Source organism: Anarhichas minor, unplaced genomic scaffold, assembly GCF_050575085.1.
Source record: "Anarhichas minor isolate MPS153535 unplaced genomic scaffold, ASM5057508v1 ptg000119l, whole genome shotgun sequence".
Lineage (NCBI taxonomy): Eukaryota > Metazoa > Chordata > Actinopteri > Perciformes > Anarhichadidae > Anarhichas > Anarhichas minor.
The window spans coordinates 1-16342 of NW_027466565.1; the positions used below are offsets into that span (position 1 = coordinate 1).

Consider the following 16342-nt stretch of genomic DNA (forward strand, 5'->3'; position numbering starts at 1 on the left):
CCGCTTTTTTCCCAGAGGCCTTTGCTGCTGGGCTGCATTCCTTTTGGTTTGAACCTGCAGCGTCATGTTTATGGCTGTTGTCAGAACACGAATGGTTCTTTGATTTATGGCGGCTTTCTGCGGCACGTTGATGCCGTTTGTCCTGAGACGGTCTTGAGTTTCATGTTTAATCGTTAATTCGTTTTTCGTTCGTCTGTTGGAGGAGAGACCGTCTTATCTGCTGCTCAGCATTTAATTAAGCATTTAATTTGATCTCCGAGATCATGTCGGCAGCTTCAGGCTGCGGCTAATAGTTCTCTTTACTATCGACTTTACCTTTACGTTTGATTGATGAGTGTATAAAATGTTAGAATGCATAAATCATATTCTTTTTGTTGCCCGATCAGCTGTCCAGATCCCAAAAGTAAAAAGCAGCAAATTGTCACCTTTGAGATGCTGGAACCAGTTTATATTTGGCTTTTTAAAATCCACTTTTGTGAATGAATTCTTTGGCAAATGAAACAGTCCCAGTCTGGTTTGTTGACTTCGTCTCTTGGTCGTCCTGAATCTGTTTATTTGCAGGAAGGCGGTTTATAAAACAATTATTTTAACAAGTGTTTGTGGTGTGTTCAGGTGCAACGACGGTACACATTAATAACACATTCCTGTAAACGCTCCAGAGTTAGCCAAGAGGCTGTTTTTCATCTGTAGTCCCATGGCACAATAACAGACATGGAGATGAGGATCGACTGTCAATATCAAGACAGACAGACGGGTGACAGCAGACAAAAAAATCCACTGATATTAATTTTACAATAATATAATAAAATCAAACCAGTAAATATTCACATTAGAGAAGCTGCGACCAGATGATATTATTATTATTATCATTAATAATAATAATAATAATAATAATCATTATAATGATTATTATTATATTACAGTGCTTTACATCGTTGAAACAGGAATAAAACGCGTTCTCACTTAATGACAGGACAGTGAAGGAGTGGCGATGTGGTTTAATGTTTCCCATGAGCAGATCATAAAGAGCACTTCACTAAACGAGACAAAAGCGAAACCTTTATGACTCTCGACAGCTTGATCAAAACGATAATAATTGCGAGTTGAACTCAATCTGTGTGTAAATAATAGTTTTAAATGATCTGATTCACATCTGACACGATGTTCGTTCCTTCAAAGAGGGAGAAAGAAACCTGAACAGCTTGATCTGAACTATCTGGTTGCTCGCGTGCTGCGTTTCCACATAAACAAAGTGAATAATTTGCTGCTGCATGTTTTAACTGGTTTTGAGCGGCGAGTTCTCATCGCTGTGTGTTTACATACAACTTTGCAAAGGCTCGATGTCGGCTTTTGCTTTGATCAGGTGTTGCAGACGCACCTGTCCAGGTTTCTGATGTCGTTTCTGACTGTTGACCATAAATAGATGAGAAGAAGAGACTTGCAGGGAGACAAACACCAGGGTGACCATATGTTCATACCCTCAAACTGGGACCCTGAAGTGTACACAGAGCGCACATCTCAACACCATGAACAGCAGGCAGAGACCTCTGGACCTGACGAGTGAAGCCGATCCTGAAGTTCATTATAGGATCAAATCTGCCAGCGGAGTTAGAATACTACTAGAATATAAAGAAACACCTTCTGTAAACGAGTCTTTGCATCTTTACATAAAGAATACGGCTGCAGCATTCTGAACCCGTGTGGTAAAAAGGACTTGTCTCTCATTCTCAACCTCTAGTGTTACACACACACACACACACACACACACACACACACACACACACACACACACACACACACACACACACACACACACACACACACACACAGTGGGATTATTGGGTTACTGCTGCTTTTCACAGCCTGTAGAAGTGAAACCAGATCAGTGACCCTGAAGAGACTTTGAGTGATTTTTTTGTTTTGTTTGTAACAGAGAAATTCTGCTTTTTAGATCAAATTTACCTGAAAGAAAAGCTGATGTTTCATCACAACTACAGGACGTTTGATGCAGTAGACTTATGTCTGGGGGGGGAGGGGGGGACCCAAAGTTACCTCCTCAAATACTTTGTTTTGTCTGACGACCAACAGTCCAAAAGACAAAAGATTTAACAGCGGCAAGCAAGCGAACATCAACCGAACCTTAAGCGACGCTAAAAAATGTCAATTTTAAGGACTTGTGTCGTCACCAAAGACGCTTGTTAAACTATCAAACTATGTCGAGTTGGGTCCTTGAATTGTACGGATTTGGGCCTGGAAAGTCCTTGAAAGGTCATTTTAATTTGATGTTTAAGAACCCTGCTTGTAAGAAAACACAGTTTTAGGACTTGATTTAGACAGAAATGACTTGATAAGATGGAAATGTGTTGATTCAGCTCTCACACGTTTCTAGGTCAGTCTGCCACACACACACACACACACACACACACACACACACACACACACACACACACACACACACATTGACCGATCATCATCACAAGGTTGCTGTTACCTCCCACACATTCTGCAGCGCAGTATGAGCTCAGGTCTGCGGTGGATCTCTGGAATGTCGCGTCTGCAGGTTAGCTGCATATTAAACTCTGTCAGAGTCGACCTGAGACATTTGACTGATCCCTGAACATGAACAGCAGCACCAACAAAAATGTAAACATGTTTGTTTATAAAATATAGAACATAACTCTTGGCAGGGTGTCATTCACTTTTGGTCCAGAGAAAGATTTCTTTCATACTGGACAAAAACCACAAACATCAGGCTTCTGTCTCCAGTGATAAAGGGTACGATCAGCATTCATTACAGCGACTCTGCAGTAGTCAAAGGAATTTATGTGCAGTGATGGAAACATGACACCCGGATGGAGACGCTAAATTTGACCTCTTTCCTGGTACAATGCGCAAAGTTTCGCCTCGTTTCTTTGTGCCTTTTCCTACGAAAGTCCAGCAACACGTGTCAATTTCTGCTCGTTACATGAATACAGTCTTTTCAGAATAAACTTCCGTCTTCACAGGAAACTACTTAGTGAAGTTTAGGCAACAAAACAACTTAGTTAGGTTTAGGCAACAAAACAACTTAGTTAAGTTTAGGCAACAAAACAACTTAGTTAGGTTTAGGCAACAAAACAACTTAGTTAAGTTTAGGCAACAAAACAACTTAGTTAGGTTTAGGCAACAAAACAACTTAGTTAAGTTTAGGCAACAAAACAACTTAGTTAAGTTTAGGCAACAAAACAACTTAGTTAAGTTTAGGCAACAAAACAACTTAGTTAAGTTTAGGCAACAAAACAACTTAGTTAGGTTTAGGCAACAAAACAACTTAGTTAAGTTTAGGCAACAAAACAACTTAGTTAAGTTTAGGCAACAAAACAACTTAGTTAAGTTTAGGCAACAAAACAACTTAGTTAAGTTTAGGCAACAAAACAACTTGGTTAAGTTTAGGCAACAAAACAACTTGGTTAAGTTTAGGCAACAAAACAACTTAGTTAGGTTCAGAAAAAGATGGTTGTTTGGGTTGAAATAACTACAGAAGTGCCGTGCTGAAGTACTTATGTGCGTGTTTGTTGGACCCATCCATCTCCAATGTGTGTGCTCATACTTCCTCGTTCATGATTACGTTGATTACAAACAAAATCATTTAGTGGGATATCTGAGGATTTCCGTAGGTACAACTTCTGCGACTCTTTGTCATCTCGGCCACACGTTTTTGTCCGTCTCTCAGTCCGAGCGGCGCTTGAACATTGTTCCAAATTAGTCGGCAACGAGTTTGAAAGAGAGAAAAAAAAAGATGGAGATATTGTAGCATTTTATCTCGTTACTAAACTTTGTTTTTCGGTGCGTTCGTGATGTCAAACTCCAGAATAAAAGCAGAAAGGCACGAGTTGTCTACTGGCAATGAGATGGAGTCTATTTGTAGCAGCTTTTCTCGTGTTTAAAAAATCCCACATTTACACACTAATTGTGTTGGGAAAGTGGTGTACGTGCCAGATTGCCAGGAATATTGTGTAGATAGTTAAAGAGAGGATCGTTGTATCACCCACGGGCTAAACTTGAACTCTCCCACATTCCTGCTGCTTCCAATTAAATAACTGACAAATACTCAGCCTCCGCTGTGTGAATGAAGGGTGTGGTTTTACTGGTGAAACACTGTCTCGTGTTGGTGGAGTAAACAGCAGACACCTCCAGGTAGTGTTGCCAAGTTGTTGGTTTCTTTTGTTACCTGAACAACTAATTGACTGGTGAAGTAGCAACCGCACATTATGTCCACAGGAACATGGAGGATAATAAGAGTTATTAGAGAATTTTATGGCAAGAAAAATTGGAAAGAAAGAAAGGATTACCCTCATTCCTGCTTCAAATACAGTTAAGAAAAGATAAAGTCAGTGAACTGAGCAGCGTCTCACGGTGAGGACGGATATCTGCCAGCCTGTCTGGTGATAACGAGCCGATTGTTCTGTTTTGTCGTCTCCTCGCTCTACTTTATCTCTGCAGGAATGACGGGCATGTTGCCGTAGCAGCCACACCCTCCTCCATGTGATCACATTCGGACACGCTCCTCCCCGTCGCACACTTGTTTGCATTTAAAAATCCAACGGCAGAAGCACGGGTAGTAACAGGACTAGAAGTACCAACCTTTGGTCCTGCGGTGAGCTTTGAGCTCCGTCAGGCGGGTTTTTTGAATTTACAACCTCTCACTGTCGGACTCCAGAGTTATGTGTTACTTAACTTTCGTGGCCCGCCCTGATTCAAACACCGGGAGACCTGCTCCGAGGAGAATAACTCCTCAGGTGTGTGATTCATTGAGACATACCGTATATACTGTACATTTAGTCACGGTTACGTTTGTTTTTACGCTAGAGAGAGTTTGCACTTCATGAAAATGGAAAAGTGCAAGTGATTGGACTCTCAACCCTGGAGGAGATCTGCTGCACTTCTCTAGTTGAATTGGGTCCAAACATCACCGCCTTTGAGCCGCATTGAATCAGGTTTTTGGAAGAGTGACTGTTGACAATCTTTTTCGTTCAAGGCACAAAGTCCAATAAAACAACAGTTCTACATATTTGCGCTGCGGTTTGGCCTGAACAACACATGACAGAGTCCTGGTTCCTGGTTTCACAGTAACTCAGCGGAGTTCAGCGTTGGAATCAAACCTGCGATCTTTCCACCTCACTTCCTATGTTGTTCTTCCCTTCTGCGTAATTTCTTGATTTTTTATTTATTTTTTTAATGGAAACAATAGTAGAGTTTCCTGGTAACATTATTATGATGTTTCTGCTGCTGGGTGTGGTCTACAGGAAGGGCCACACTTTAAAACAACAGAGACGGAGAACTTTAGCATCTGGACTGTTTCTTTTCCTCTGAATCCTCTAAATCAGAAGCTTCCAAATACCTTGAGAGTTGTTTCTAATATTCTGCTCCCCTGCATGCTAAGAAACGATCCAATACAACCAACAAACATGTCAACAGAAACTGAACCTGATATTGAAGCGCTGCAGGCTCCATGCAGGTTTTGGTGGCTCTCCAATGGCACAATAACTTTACCTGTCTGGGTCTTAACGGTCCCCCGGGCTCCTGTGGAATCTGGCTGGACCGCATTGCAAAGCCACGGTTTGGATATTCAAGAAGGAGTGACATCAGACGAAATGTTCACAGTGTTAAGACGTGTGAAAGAAAGAAATAGTACAAATCCCTCCATTGATTTCTTACCTGATGTTTCCAAATGAGTGTAACTAATCTATTTAGTATAAATCTCCTCTTTCATTCTAAGATGAAAGAGGAGATTAAGAAGAAAGGATTTTTGTAGAGCAACATCTGAAATGTGTCACTAATGCAGGACTACGGAGCCTCTGTGTTGTTGTTCACTAAACATTTTAAACATGTCCGTTCCTCACTTTGTGAACGTACTCGTGACAAAAACAAGAGTCTGAAACTAAATAAAACAGGCTTTTACTTTGGAAAGTCAAAGTGCTGCAAACAGAGTGAGGAGCTAACCGGCTAAATCCATTAGCAGCTGTTGAGCTTATTGGCTTTCCGAGAGGCAGAGGACATTATGGGATGTTATAAAATACATGAAGTGTCAGAAACATCTAGAATGTCAAAAATTAACTCCCATAAAAGTGTTTGTATGAAAATAAGAATGTTCTAATAATATTGCAGGCAGCTAATCTCTTAATTTAGCGCTGAGCCTGCAGGACTTGTTACAGTAACGTCTTGTTTTGGCATGGAGGTCAAGTGTGTGTGTGTGTGTGTGCGTGCGTGCGTGTGTGTGTGTGTGTGTGTGTGTGCGTGCGTGCGTGCGTGTGTGTGTGTGTGTGTGAAGGTGTGTGTGAAGGTGTGTGTGTGTGCGTGTGTGTGTGTGTGTGAAGGTGTGTGTGTGAAGGTGTGTGTGTGTGTGTGTGTGTGTGTGTGTGTGTGTGTGTGTGTGAAGGTGTGTGTGTGAAGGTGTGTGTGTGTGTGTGTGTGTGTGTGTGAAGGTGTGTGTGAAGGTGTGTGTGAAGGTGTGTGTGTGTGTGTGTGTGTGTGTGTGTGCGTGTGTGTGTGTGTGTGAAGGTGTGTGTGAAGGTGTGTGTGTGTGTGTGTGAAGGTGTGTGTGAAGGTGTGTGTGAAGGCGTGCTGTTTAAAGTGGCTCGTAACAAAAAGATGAATGACTTCTAGAGATTCATGGCCAAACGAATTGTGAGGCGTCGACTCATTGCACTCGGCACAGAGTTCCTATTTAATTAATGTGGATTAGCCCCGCCCCCTATACAGAAGCCCCGCCCTCTTTCATAATTCGCCACAAAGGCCTCATTGCAGTCAGAAGCTCACCCTTTAACAAGAGCAGGAGGCTGAAATCTGCCGTGGAGTTCAAGTGTGAGGTTTTGTCACAGCTGTAGATGTACGCTCGTTAAAAAGATGATGTAATGCATTTTGAAGGACAGGTAGGGACGAGGGCCCCGTGCACACCTGCAGCCATCGGAGCAGTTGCAAGAAGAACAGCTGCACTGTTGGATTTAAATTGTATCCTTAAGATTTAATCCCACTGAGGACCGAAGGACATTATTCTTAAAGTGCTTTTTAACAGTCGGTTGAGTCCCAAAGGGCTTCACAGGAACTACAGATAGAAGGAAACAAGACAAGGCAGACATTGTACATGAGCGTGTCAGACAAATGTTTGCAGAGAGAGAGAGAGTTCACACGTTAGATAAATACAACTCCACTCTGTTGCCACATGTAGATGAAAGCAGGTGATGGGTGTGTTTGAGATCATGTGTGTGTGCAGCGTATCAACGTATGTCGTACGGCCACAAGTATGTGGACACTGCTGTGAGCCGGGCCTCTCATTGGCCCGACATTAAGCTTCGTTGATACTTGTGCATGCAGGGAGGAGTTTCTACTCTACTCTCCCAAACCCCAGAGGACGTTCAAACAAAATGAACTGTGAGGAAATCAAAAAGACAACGAGTGTCACTCAGAGATACGAACACAGACTGTCGGTGTAACCGGAAATAAGCCACGAACCAACGGAACCAACCTCCACAATGATGAGGAGGGTTTGTAACTATCTGTAAACTCATTTCTCATATTTATGGCCGACTTTATTGCTTCTGTACAAGCTTTAAAGTTGCACAAACCAGTAATATTCATATCATTTAATTGGGTTAATCTATCGGGCTCCAACATCTGGTCTGCTCAGAAGAATGGAGGCTGTTATAGCAGCAGATTCATTTGAAATAATTATCTTTAATTGTCACTCATGCGTGTCCACATACTTCGTTCTAACATTTCAATGTTATCAGAATCAGCTTTTTTGGCGAAGTATGTTTAAAATGAATTTGACTAAAGTTGCTCTCAATGTGACACAGTTCCAATAAAAATAGACTTACAGCGAAGAACACGGACAAAGTTGAGCAAAGATAAAAAAATATTCATAAATATACACCTAACTGTGCATAAAGTAGGCGTATAACTATAAATAACTATAAAAAGCAACAATGACCAACAACAACATACCAGGCAGGAATAAATATTGTAATAGATTACCTTTTATAAAACAGGTATCTCACATCTGCAATCTGATTGGTTCACAGCCCTGATACAATACCCACAAACCACTGCTGCGACGTCTTAATTCATTTGCACTTTCAGTATCACTCCGCGTTTGAGACAAAACAACAACAAAAAGGTTCTGTTTTAATGCAGAAGTTTAATCGATAAACAAATGAGTATTTGAAGTATTTCTTTTAGGTTTTGTCTGTTTCAGTGACGTTCTTATAACTTCTTTGTATTATTTTACCTCACAAAACATCAGGCAGACCAAAAAATGACCTCACTTTGTGTCTTGAAAAAGTATTTTTATACTTGACTGAGTAGACGAGTCGACCAATCACAGGCTGCGCTCCTGACTAGTCGACCAATCAGCACAGCAGCATACTAATGATGAAACATCACATTGTATAATAAGTCCTTGATCGTCTGATATCTGTAAATTTGAGAGCAAACACATTCACGCCTTGTGCACCATTACGACCAGTAACAGTAGGTTATAACCAGTATGACCTAATCTGTAAATACGTCACTCACTGGTGATCTTCTACGTCTTTCACAACACTGTTGGGTGAAGTTCACAAGGATCAAAACATGACAGCAAAGAGTACTAACTCTTCTCGTACAGCAGACGTAAACACACGGTGGCTAAATATCTGTCTCTGACCTGTTCCTCCAGGAGGAAGAAGAGGAGGAAGATGAGGAAGATGAGGAAGATGAGGAGACGGTGGAGATTATCGACGTCATTCAGCACAAGCAGCAGCCGGCGATCGAGAAGATCTCCAGGTCGGAGGTGAGGACCGAGCTGAGGACCGAGATGAGGGAGACTCCGCAGCCGACCAAGATGGACACGCGCTACTTCGGTGAGCTGCTGGCCGAGGTCTACAGGAAGAACTGCGACATCCACTCCTGCATCTCCGAGCACGTGTCCAAGATCCGTGGACAGTAAGTATGACTCATCGGTCCACAGCGGGGTGCCATTTTTTAAAATTGTAACGTAACTTTTATAGACATCATGCAGGGTTTTCTTACAGATTAACAGATTATTTGGAGGGTCGACTGCGCCACAAATCCTGATATCCAACATTTAAAAGCTGGCCTCTGCTGAGGGAGGTCTTTTTTTCCCCACTCTGTGCGCCTGCACATGAATGCATCACTCTGAATCACAGACACCAGCGGAGGAAGTTTAACATTACAGCGTTTTATTGTGCAGCATTCTTCGGCTCTGAGAATAAATAAACTAAATCAAGATGACTGCAAAGCTAGTCAATAAATCAATACAGTATCTATATATATACTGTGTGTGTATATATATATACATATATATATATGTATATATATATATATGTATGTAATTTTTCCAAATGATCATGTGAGAAGCGGTTTTAAAGCACCAACAATCGGCTTGGATGTTACCAAACTGAAACCTGAGGTGTAGATATCGAGCTACATTGTTAGACATAAAATGTTTAAGATTAAATTATAGATTTTGCTTGCAGGATGGAAAAGCATGTTTTCTTTAAACAATTGCTAAAACTACACCGTTTATTAAAGCTACATTGATTTCGATGGTCCTTGAACACATCATGTGTGACGAACGCTTCCCTCATTCTTTTTTTTACTTTAAACAGATTCTGTAAAAAACAACAAAATAACAAAATAAAATTCTGAGGTCTTTAGCTCAACTAGGAAGCCATGATTGATTCCTCTGAGACCAACATTCACATGACAAAGGCTGCTGAACAGGTCTATGGGGATTCACTCGCGTTCGGAGCCAGCCTCTAGTGGCCATTTGAGGAACTGCAGGTTTCTGCACTGTCTTTCTATCTCCCTGCACGTTTTCCAGCACCAGAGGTTGCCGATTGGTTTGAACCGTCAGACAAGCCTTTGAAGGTCTGTCCCAAAGTGAGGACCGACCAAAATATCCTCACTTTCCCAAGATGTCCTCACTCTGAAGGTCTAATATTTAACTGGTCCTTACAAAGATAGCTGTACAAGAACACACACATCGTTACGCTGTCGTCCTCATTGTGTGTCTTTCCTCTTCTTTGTGTTACAGGAAACACCAGCTGGATCCATCCAATGACTACAAGGTGAGAAACAAACCTGCGTCACACATCTGATAAATAAATCAGACCAGAGTTCAGATCTGTCGACTTAGAGCCCGAAACAAAACAGAGGTTGTATTTAACAGGACGATGTAAAACATTCAGCAAGCTTCAGTTTAAACATCAGATATTTAAAAAAAAGTTCGTTTATTAAGTATAATTACATTTGTGGAAACAAAATAAAAGTGAGGATTTTGTCAATTTTTTATTTTCCAAACGGCTGAAGTTTTTCATTTATTTCTATTGTATCTATGTGTGTGTGTGTGTGTGTGTGTGTGTGTGTGTGTGTGTGTGTGTGCGTGTGTGTTCAGGTGGAGAAAGAGGAGGTGGAGGCTTTGCTGCCCAAAGGAGCCACTGAACTGACCAAACAACAAATCCGCTACCTGCTGCAGGTGAGCGAGCGTTGACATTTTTAAAAGACCATGAAACTTCCCGAGTTGATTACTGACAATAAGACAATAATAATTGATCTTTGTGTGTTTGTGTGTGTGTCAGACTCGTCTCACTGCAGATAAGAGCATGCGTCTGCTGCTGTCCACCTTCAGCAGTCTGAGAGAGGAGCTCCTCCACATGTCTGAGGACCTGCGGGTAAAAACAAAAGCCACTTTCTAGTTTTGTCAACGTAACTCAAATTTGGAAAAATCCTCCTGGACTTGAAGTCGACATGCGACAGGCGGTTGGTGAAGTGAATAAATAGAGCGTGCACATGATGGATTAGTTGCAGCAGTTTGCGTGACGTGAGAACAGCGTGTCCCTACAGCTCGAGCATTATGTGAGTCACAGTCGTGCAAACGAATTAAATGGGTTTAAATGCAGGCGTCACTGCAGATAATAACGGCTTATTACTGCCAGGCTAATGCAGAGTGGTGGAGTCACTTTCATTGTGAGCTTGCATTCGTCAACAGGAACAATTACAGTGGAAAAACTATTATAGTGACTATTATAGTGACCTTTTCTCTCTATACAGCATCGCTATTTACTGAATTTGTTTCTGTTTCAAACGCGGCTTCAACCACAGGTGATTTCTCCGAGCGTCCGTCTCCGTCTCCGTCGTCCATCTCCGTCTCTGTCTCCGTCTCCAGCGGCCACGACTGTTTCTCGACGAGTCGAGGCCGCCTGAAGTTTATTAATTGGCTGGTTTTCAGCAGTTTCTGGTCCATTCTCGTGAACGCGATATCTTATCTGAGGGATGCAACTTCCAGGAGGAAATAATACACAAGGCCACTCAAAAAACTATGAAAAAAACAATGAATTTAAGCTGTTTTTGCTTGTAATAAGCAAAATAGGTTTGCCAATAAGAAGTAATTCTGGCACCGGTGCCTAATTTAAACTAAAATTGACAAAATTAGAAACGAAATCAGAAAACGCGATATGTGATTGAGCCGCTTATAGACGTCATGTGTGTGTCTGTGTGTCGTCTCAGCGTCTGGAGAGCGAGAAGGAGTCTCTGGAGAGAGATATGAGCTTCAAAGCTGACCAGGCTCAGCAGTACGACCTCCTGCTGGGAACCGTCCGAGAAAACAACCGACAGCTGCAGGTACGGTGCTCAAAGCGCTGAGTGGAAAAAGAAAAAGACAAAGCTCTTGGTTGGATAATACATTTTGGAGTTAATTGTGTGAATTTCAAAAATTCGTCAGTAGAAGATCTGACGACATTATGTGTGTGTGTGTGTGTGTGCTTCTGACTTCCTGTGTGTGTGTGTGTGTGTCGTCCCTCTGCAGGCGTCTCTGAAGGAAACCAGCGCCACTCAGCGCTCCCTGGAGAGCCAGCTCATGGGCTCCAAGAACAACGACTCCAGCCGAGACTTCAAGCTGAAAGAGATGGAGGGGAGGATGAGAGCGATGGAGAAGGAGAACGACATGCTCCGGCAGAAGGTGATCAGTTATCGACAGCAGATCAATTTGATGATTGCGTCGCAACTGTAACTGGTGGACGGGGACTCTTGTCTCGCAGCGTTCAGAGACACTTGATTCCATGTTCCAAAGTGGTTTCTTTAATGGAGATGATTCCTCCTGTTTGGCATCACAACTAGACGGATATTTAAATATATTCTAATATCTATGTGTAGCTGGAATCTGAACGTGATGCTGAAGTATTTCTTTATATTAAAAACAAAGAAATACTTAATGTCTCAGTATTGAGTATTGAGTCTAATATTAAGTGTTTTCTCATTAATGTAAATGGGGTGGGAAAGTATTATTATTAATAATAGTGGTAATGATAATAATTATATGAAATTAGACAATAAAAAACACCATTTGAGACACTTGGTGAGGAGCTAAAAAAACAAATAACGAGGCAGAAAATGTTTACTCTGCAACATTGATGACTTCCCTCCTTCCCTCCTTCCCTCCTTCCCTCCTTCCTTCCTTCCTTCCCTCCTTGTCCGTCTGTCCTGCAGCTGGCCGGCCAAGGCAGCAGCACCACGCTGCACCTGAAGACCGAGGAGCTGTCCCGTCAGTACAAAGACCAGCTCAGCACCATGAAAAATGAGAAGGACCAGGAGATACAGAGGCTGAGGGTGAGAATCAAACTACTGCATCCAGACGTTCATGTCCAATTTGGAAATTCATCCAGCGCCATCATGAGGACGTTTTTATTTGTGCAACACTTGAACTGCAACAACATCGCACTCTGCTTTAGACGAATAGTCAGGAGGTAACCGTCTGTAAAGTGAAGCCAAAGCTTCAAGTGTTAACGCTGCATTATCTCTAGTGTCCACCAGGGGGCGACTCCTCTGGTTGTATAGAAGTCTATGAGAAAATGACTCTACTTCTCTCTTGATTTATTACCTCAGTAAACATTGTAAACATGAGTTTATGGTCTCAATCTCTAGTTTCAAGTCTTCTTCAATACTTCAGGAAGAAAAAACCTGAACAAATATATATAAACAATCCAAAACGTTCCCTCATGATTCCACTCGTGTTAGAAGGATGTTTTCAAATTGAAGTTTGACGGCAATTTTATTGAAGGCCGACTGGTGCAAGGAATTGTGGGACGACTTTATCTCCTCTCCTTTGGTAAAGGTTGGTCCAGTGCTCCTTATATGTGAAAGGAGATAAGAAAGGAAACATTCAAGGAACCTTTTCTTAACATTTAGAGAGTTCGACCAGCTCTAATCATGGCTGCCACTTAAATACGTTAGATTGTAGTATAGCTTGTTTTATTGCAGTGTTTTTACTGGTCTATGTGTTGAAATAGCTGAAAATGTTTGGTGGATTATGCATGTCGTACTGGACAAGAGTCGTATAACATTTTATATATATATATATATATATATATATATACTCCACTGAACATACAAAGATCTCTCTTTTGACTCGTCTGTCTCTGTGCGTCCTCCCTCCAGAGCCAGATAACGAGGATCCAGACGGAGGTCACCACCTCCACCAGCGAGAAGTCGTCCTCGGATAACAGTCTCCAGCTGAGAATCTCAGAGCTGCTCATGATGCTGGAGCAGCGGAAGACGACCATCACCAAACAGGAGGAGGTCTGTAGCTCAAATGAGACCAAACCAGCCGAGTGGACACATTTAACAGATTCATCAGTTGTTGCTTTAGAATAAAATAACTAAGATTGAAATTTGTTACAATTTGATTAAAAAATAAAATGATCTGATAAGTTAAACTTTTATTCAGATATATTGTTTTAGTGAACTTCATGAATGATGATCGGTCAGAAACAAACCGATGTGCTGACCTCTGACCTCTTGTGGCCCTCAGGAGATCAGGCTGCTGATGCAGGCGAAGACCGAAAGCTCCAAGAGCCAAGTCACCAAAACCATCATCAGCAACAGGTACGACACCTCCGAGAACGATACGAAAACTTTATTGACACCAGAGAGCTGAAACGACAGAAACCCCGCTGCTGCTACACAGAGCGCCGTCCGCTTCTTTAGTCAGAGCGTATTCATTTTGAACACGTCGCATGTCAAATTCGACACGGCACTCCACGGGGTCGCCAGCAAAGCGCCCACCGAGTGTGAAGTAGATCGGATCAACGCTTCGCGAGATATGTGAAGGACACACGGACAGAGATTTAGATTGAATTGTCTTTATTACCATATTAATTCTTGCTAATGCTAATCATCCACCAAACCATACCTGAACACATCTGTGTGTGTGTGTGTGTGTGTGTGTGTGTGTATGTGTGTGTGTGCAGCTACAGGAACAGGTACCCGCTCCTTGGTCTGCTGGGCGACGACTACGTCAACACCTCGCCCGTCAAAAAAGCCAACACCATCGTCATCAAGAGAACTGCAGAGATGGTCAGGAAATGAACAGGTAGAAACAGAGTTTTGTTCAAATCTCTGGACTCAAGGGCGACTCCTCCTTACTAATAAAGTTTGAAGTGAAACAGCAGATATTTACTGAACCAAAACACTTCTTTATGTCGGCTCCGTGGGAAGAAACAATCGATTTACTAATTGATTTTATTTTGCCGCCCGCCGTAGTGATCAATCATTATGGATACAGTTAATAAGTTCAAAACGCATATAAAGCAGAACATTCGTGTGATTTAAACATCTGTCTGCAGATCACGCTTCACTAAACACGTCAAAAATAGAAAAGATATTATTAGTTTTTCGACAAACACTCGTAGGATTTTGTCGACTAATTGATATGTTGATTTAATTGTCAGAGTTTCTCCAGAAAGAATCAAACTAGAACATCACTTTAAATCTTTTCAAAGCTTCTTAGAAAGAAAGAAATCATCCTGAAAGCATTAACAGTTTGTGATGATGATGATGATGATGATGATGATGATGATGAGCAGACTGATTCTGAGGAAGCTGCTGGCATCGAGGCATCGTGCTAAATTCTGTCCGTGCTGACTGATACAACAGACCAACCGTCACCACATTCAACACCGACATAAAGAAAGGAGAGAGCCAGAGGGCTTCAACCACAACATACATACATACATATATATATATATATATATGTATATATATATATATATATACACATACATATATATATATATATATATATATGTATATATATATATATATATATATACATATATACATATATATATATATATATATGTATATATATATATATATATACACATACATATATATATATATATATATATATGTATATATATATATGTATACACATACATATATATATATATATATATGTATATATATATATGTATACACATACATATATATATATATATATATATATGTATATATATATATGTATACACATACATATATATATATATATATATATATATATATATACAATATACAATCTATGAGTCTGTGTAAAGAGCTCAAAGATAACACAAACTCAGAGAAGAAGAACGAGGAGAAAAATACACAAAAAACAGTCAAAGTTTTTGGACAGAAGTTTTTGTTTTCTCGGCACTTTTCTTGTTAATTCTCTGTCTTGCTTTTATGTATCGTGTAGATTCTTTTGGTCAAATGGTGGAAACTGGTCTGTCATCCAGACAGCTTCATTCTGTTCTTTTTAAACGTTTGAACTAAACGTGTAAAAAAACGTAACAACTGTACCTGTGTTTTGTTTATTTTCGAAACAGGAAGTCATTACAACCTTTAAAGACACACTGCTTCTCTCCGACAGGAACGATTGAACGATGAGAAGACCCAGACGTCAGCCGGCTCCTCCCCCCCCCCCCCCCTTCATCCTCAGGGCTCCCAGGGTTGGTGGTGGGTAAAATCCCCCCCCTTAAATTTGTCTTTTTGGTTTGACCAAATTGGGCTGGTGACTGTTTTTTATTTGGGCTTTTTATGACATGAAAACAAATAGTTAAGACCTCATCAATGCTGGAGCCAGGTGGTTGTGCAGTGGACTAAGGTGGCAGCAATCATGACAACTGAGAACTGGGCGAGATTTTAGAAGTTTTGTGCAGAAATCCGAGCTGAGATGCTTTAGGGGCGGACACCTCTTCTCCTTTCTCACCTTCATGACTCTGCTTGACTAAAGGGCCAGTGTGTCGCATTGAGAGGGAACTATCGGCAGAAATGGAATATAAAGTTATTAAGTAAGTTTATTTTAGTCTGAAAATAAGAACTGTTGTGTTTTTGTAACCTTAGAGTGAGCGGGTTGTATCTACATATGGAGATATTCTTTTAAGTAAAAATAAAAAGTGTTTTAATTTAAAGTTTTTAAGTTTAAAGTTTAAGTGAGTGGGTCCTCTAACATTTCTACAGTAGCCCAGAAGGGACAAACCAAAACACA

At 41.1% G+C, this 16342-nt stretch overlaps 1 protein-coding gene across 1 annotated transcript; it reads left to right on the plus strand.

Moving 5' to 3' along the window:
- Nucleotides 1-8695: 8695 nt before the first annotated feature.
- On the plus strand, nt 8696-15799 carry LOC142940909 (protein POF1B-like; the record flags this gene model as incomplete). The annotated part of the gene is made up of 11 exons (XM_076083112.1): nt 8696-8961; nt 10076-10109; nt 10436-10516; nt 10620-10712; nt 11548-11661; nt 11846-11998; nt 12526-12645; nt 13474-13614; nt 13847-13920; nt 14286-14407; nt 15725-15799. Coding segments are annotated over 10 exons (1194 nt in total), but the record flags the coding sequence as incomplete, so codon positions are not given.
- Between the last annotated feature and the right edge of the window lie 543 nt (nt 15800-16342).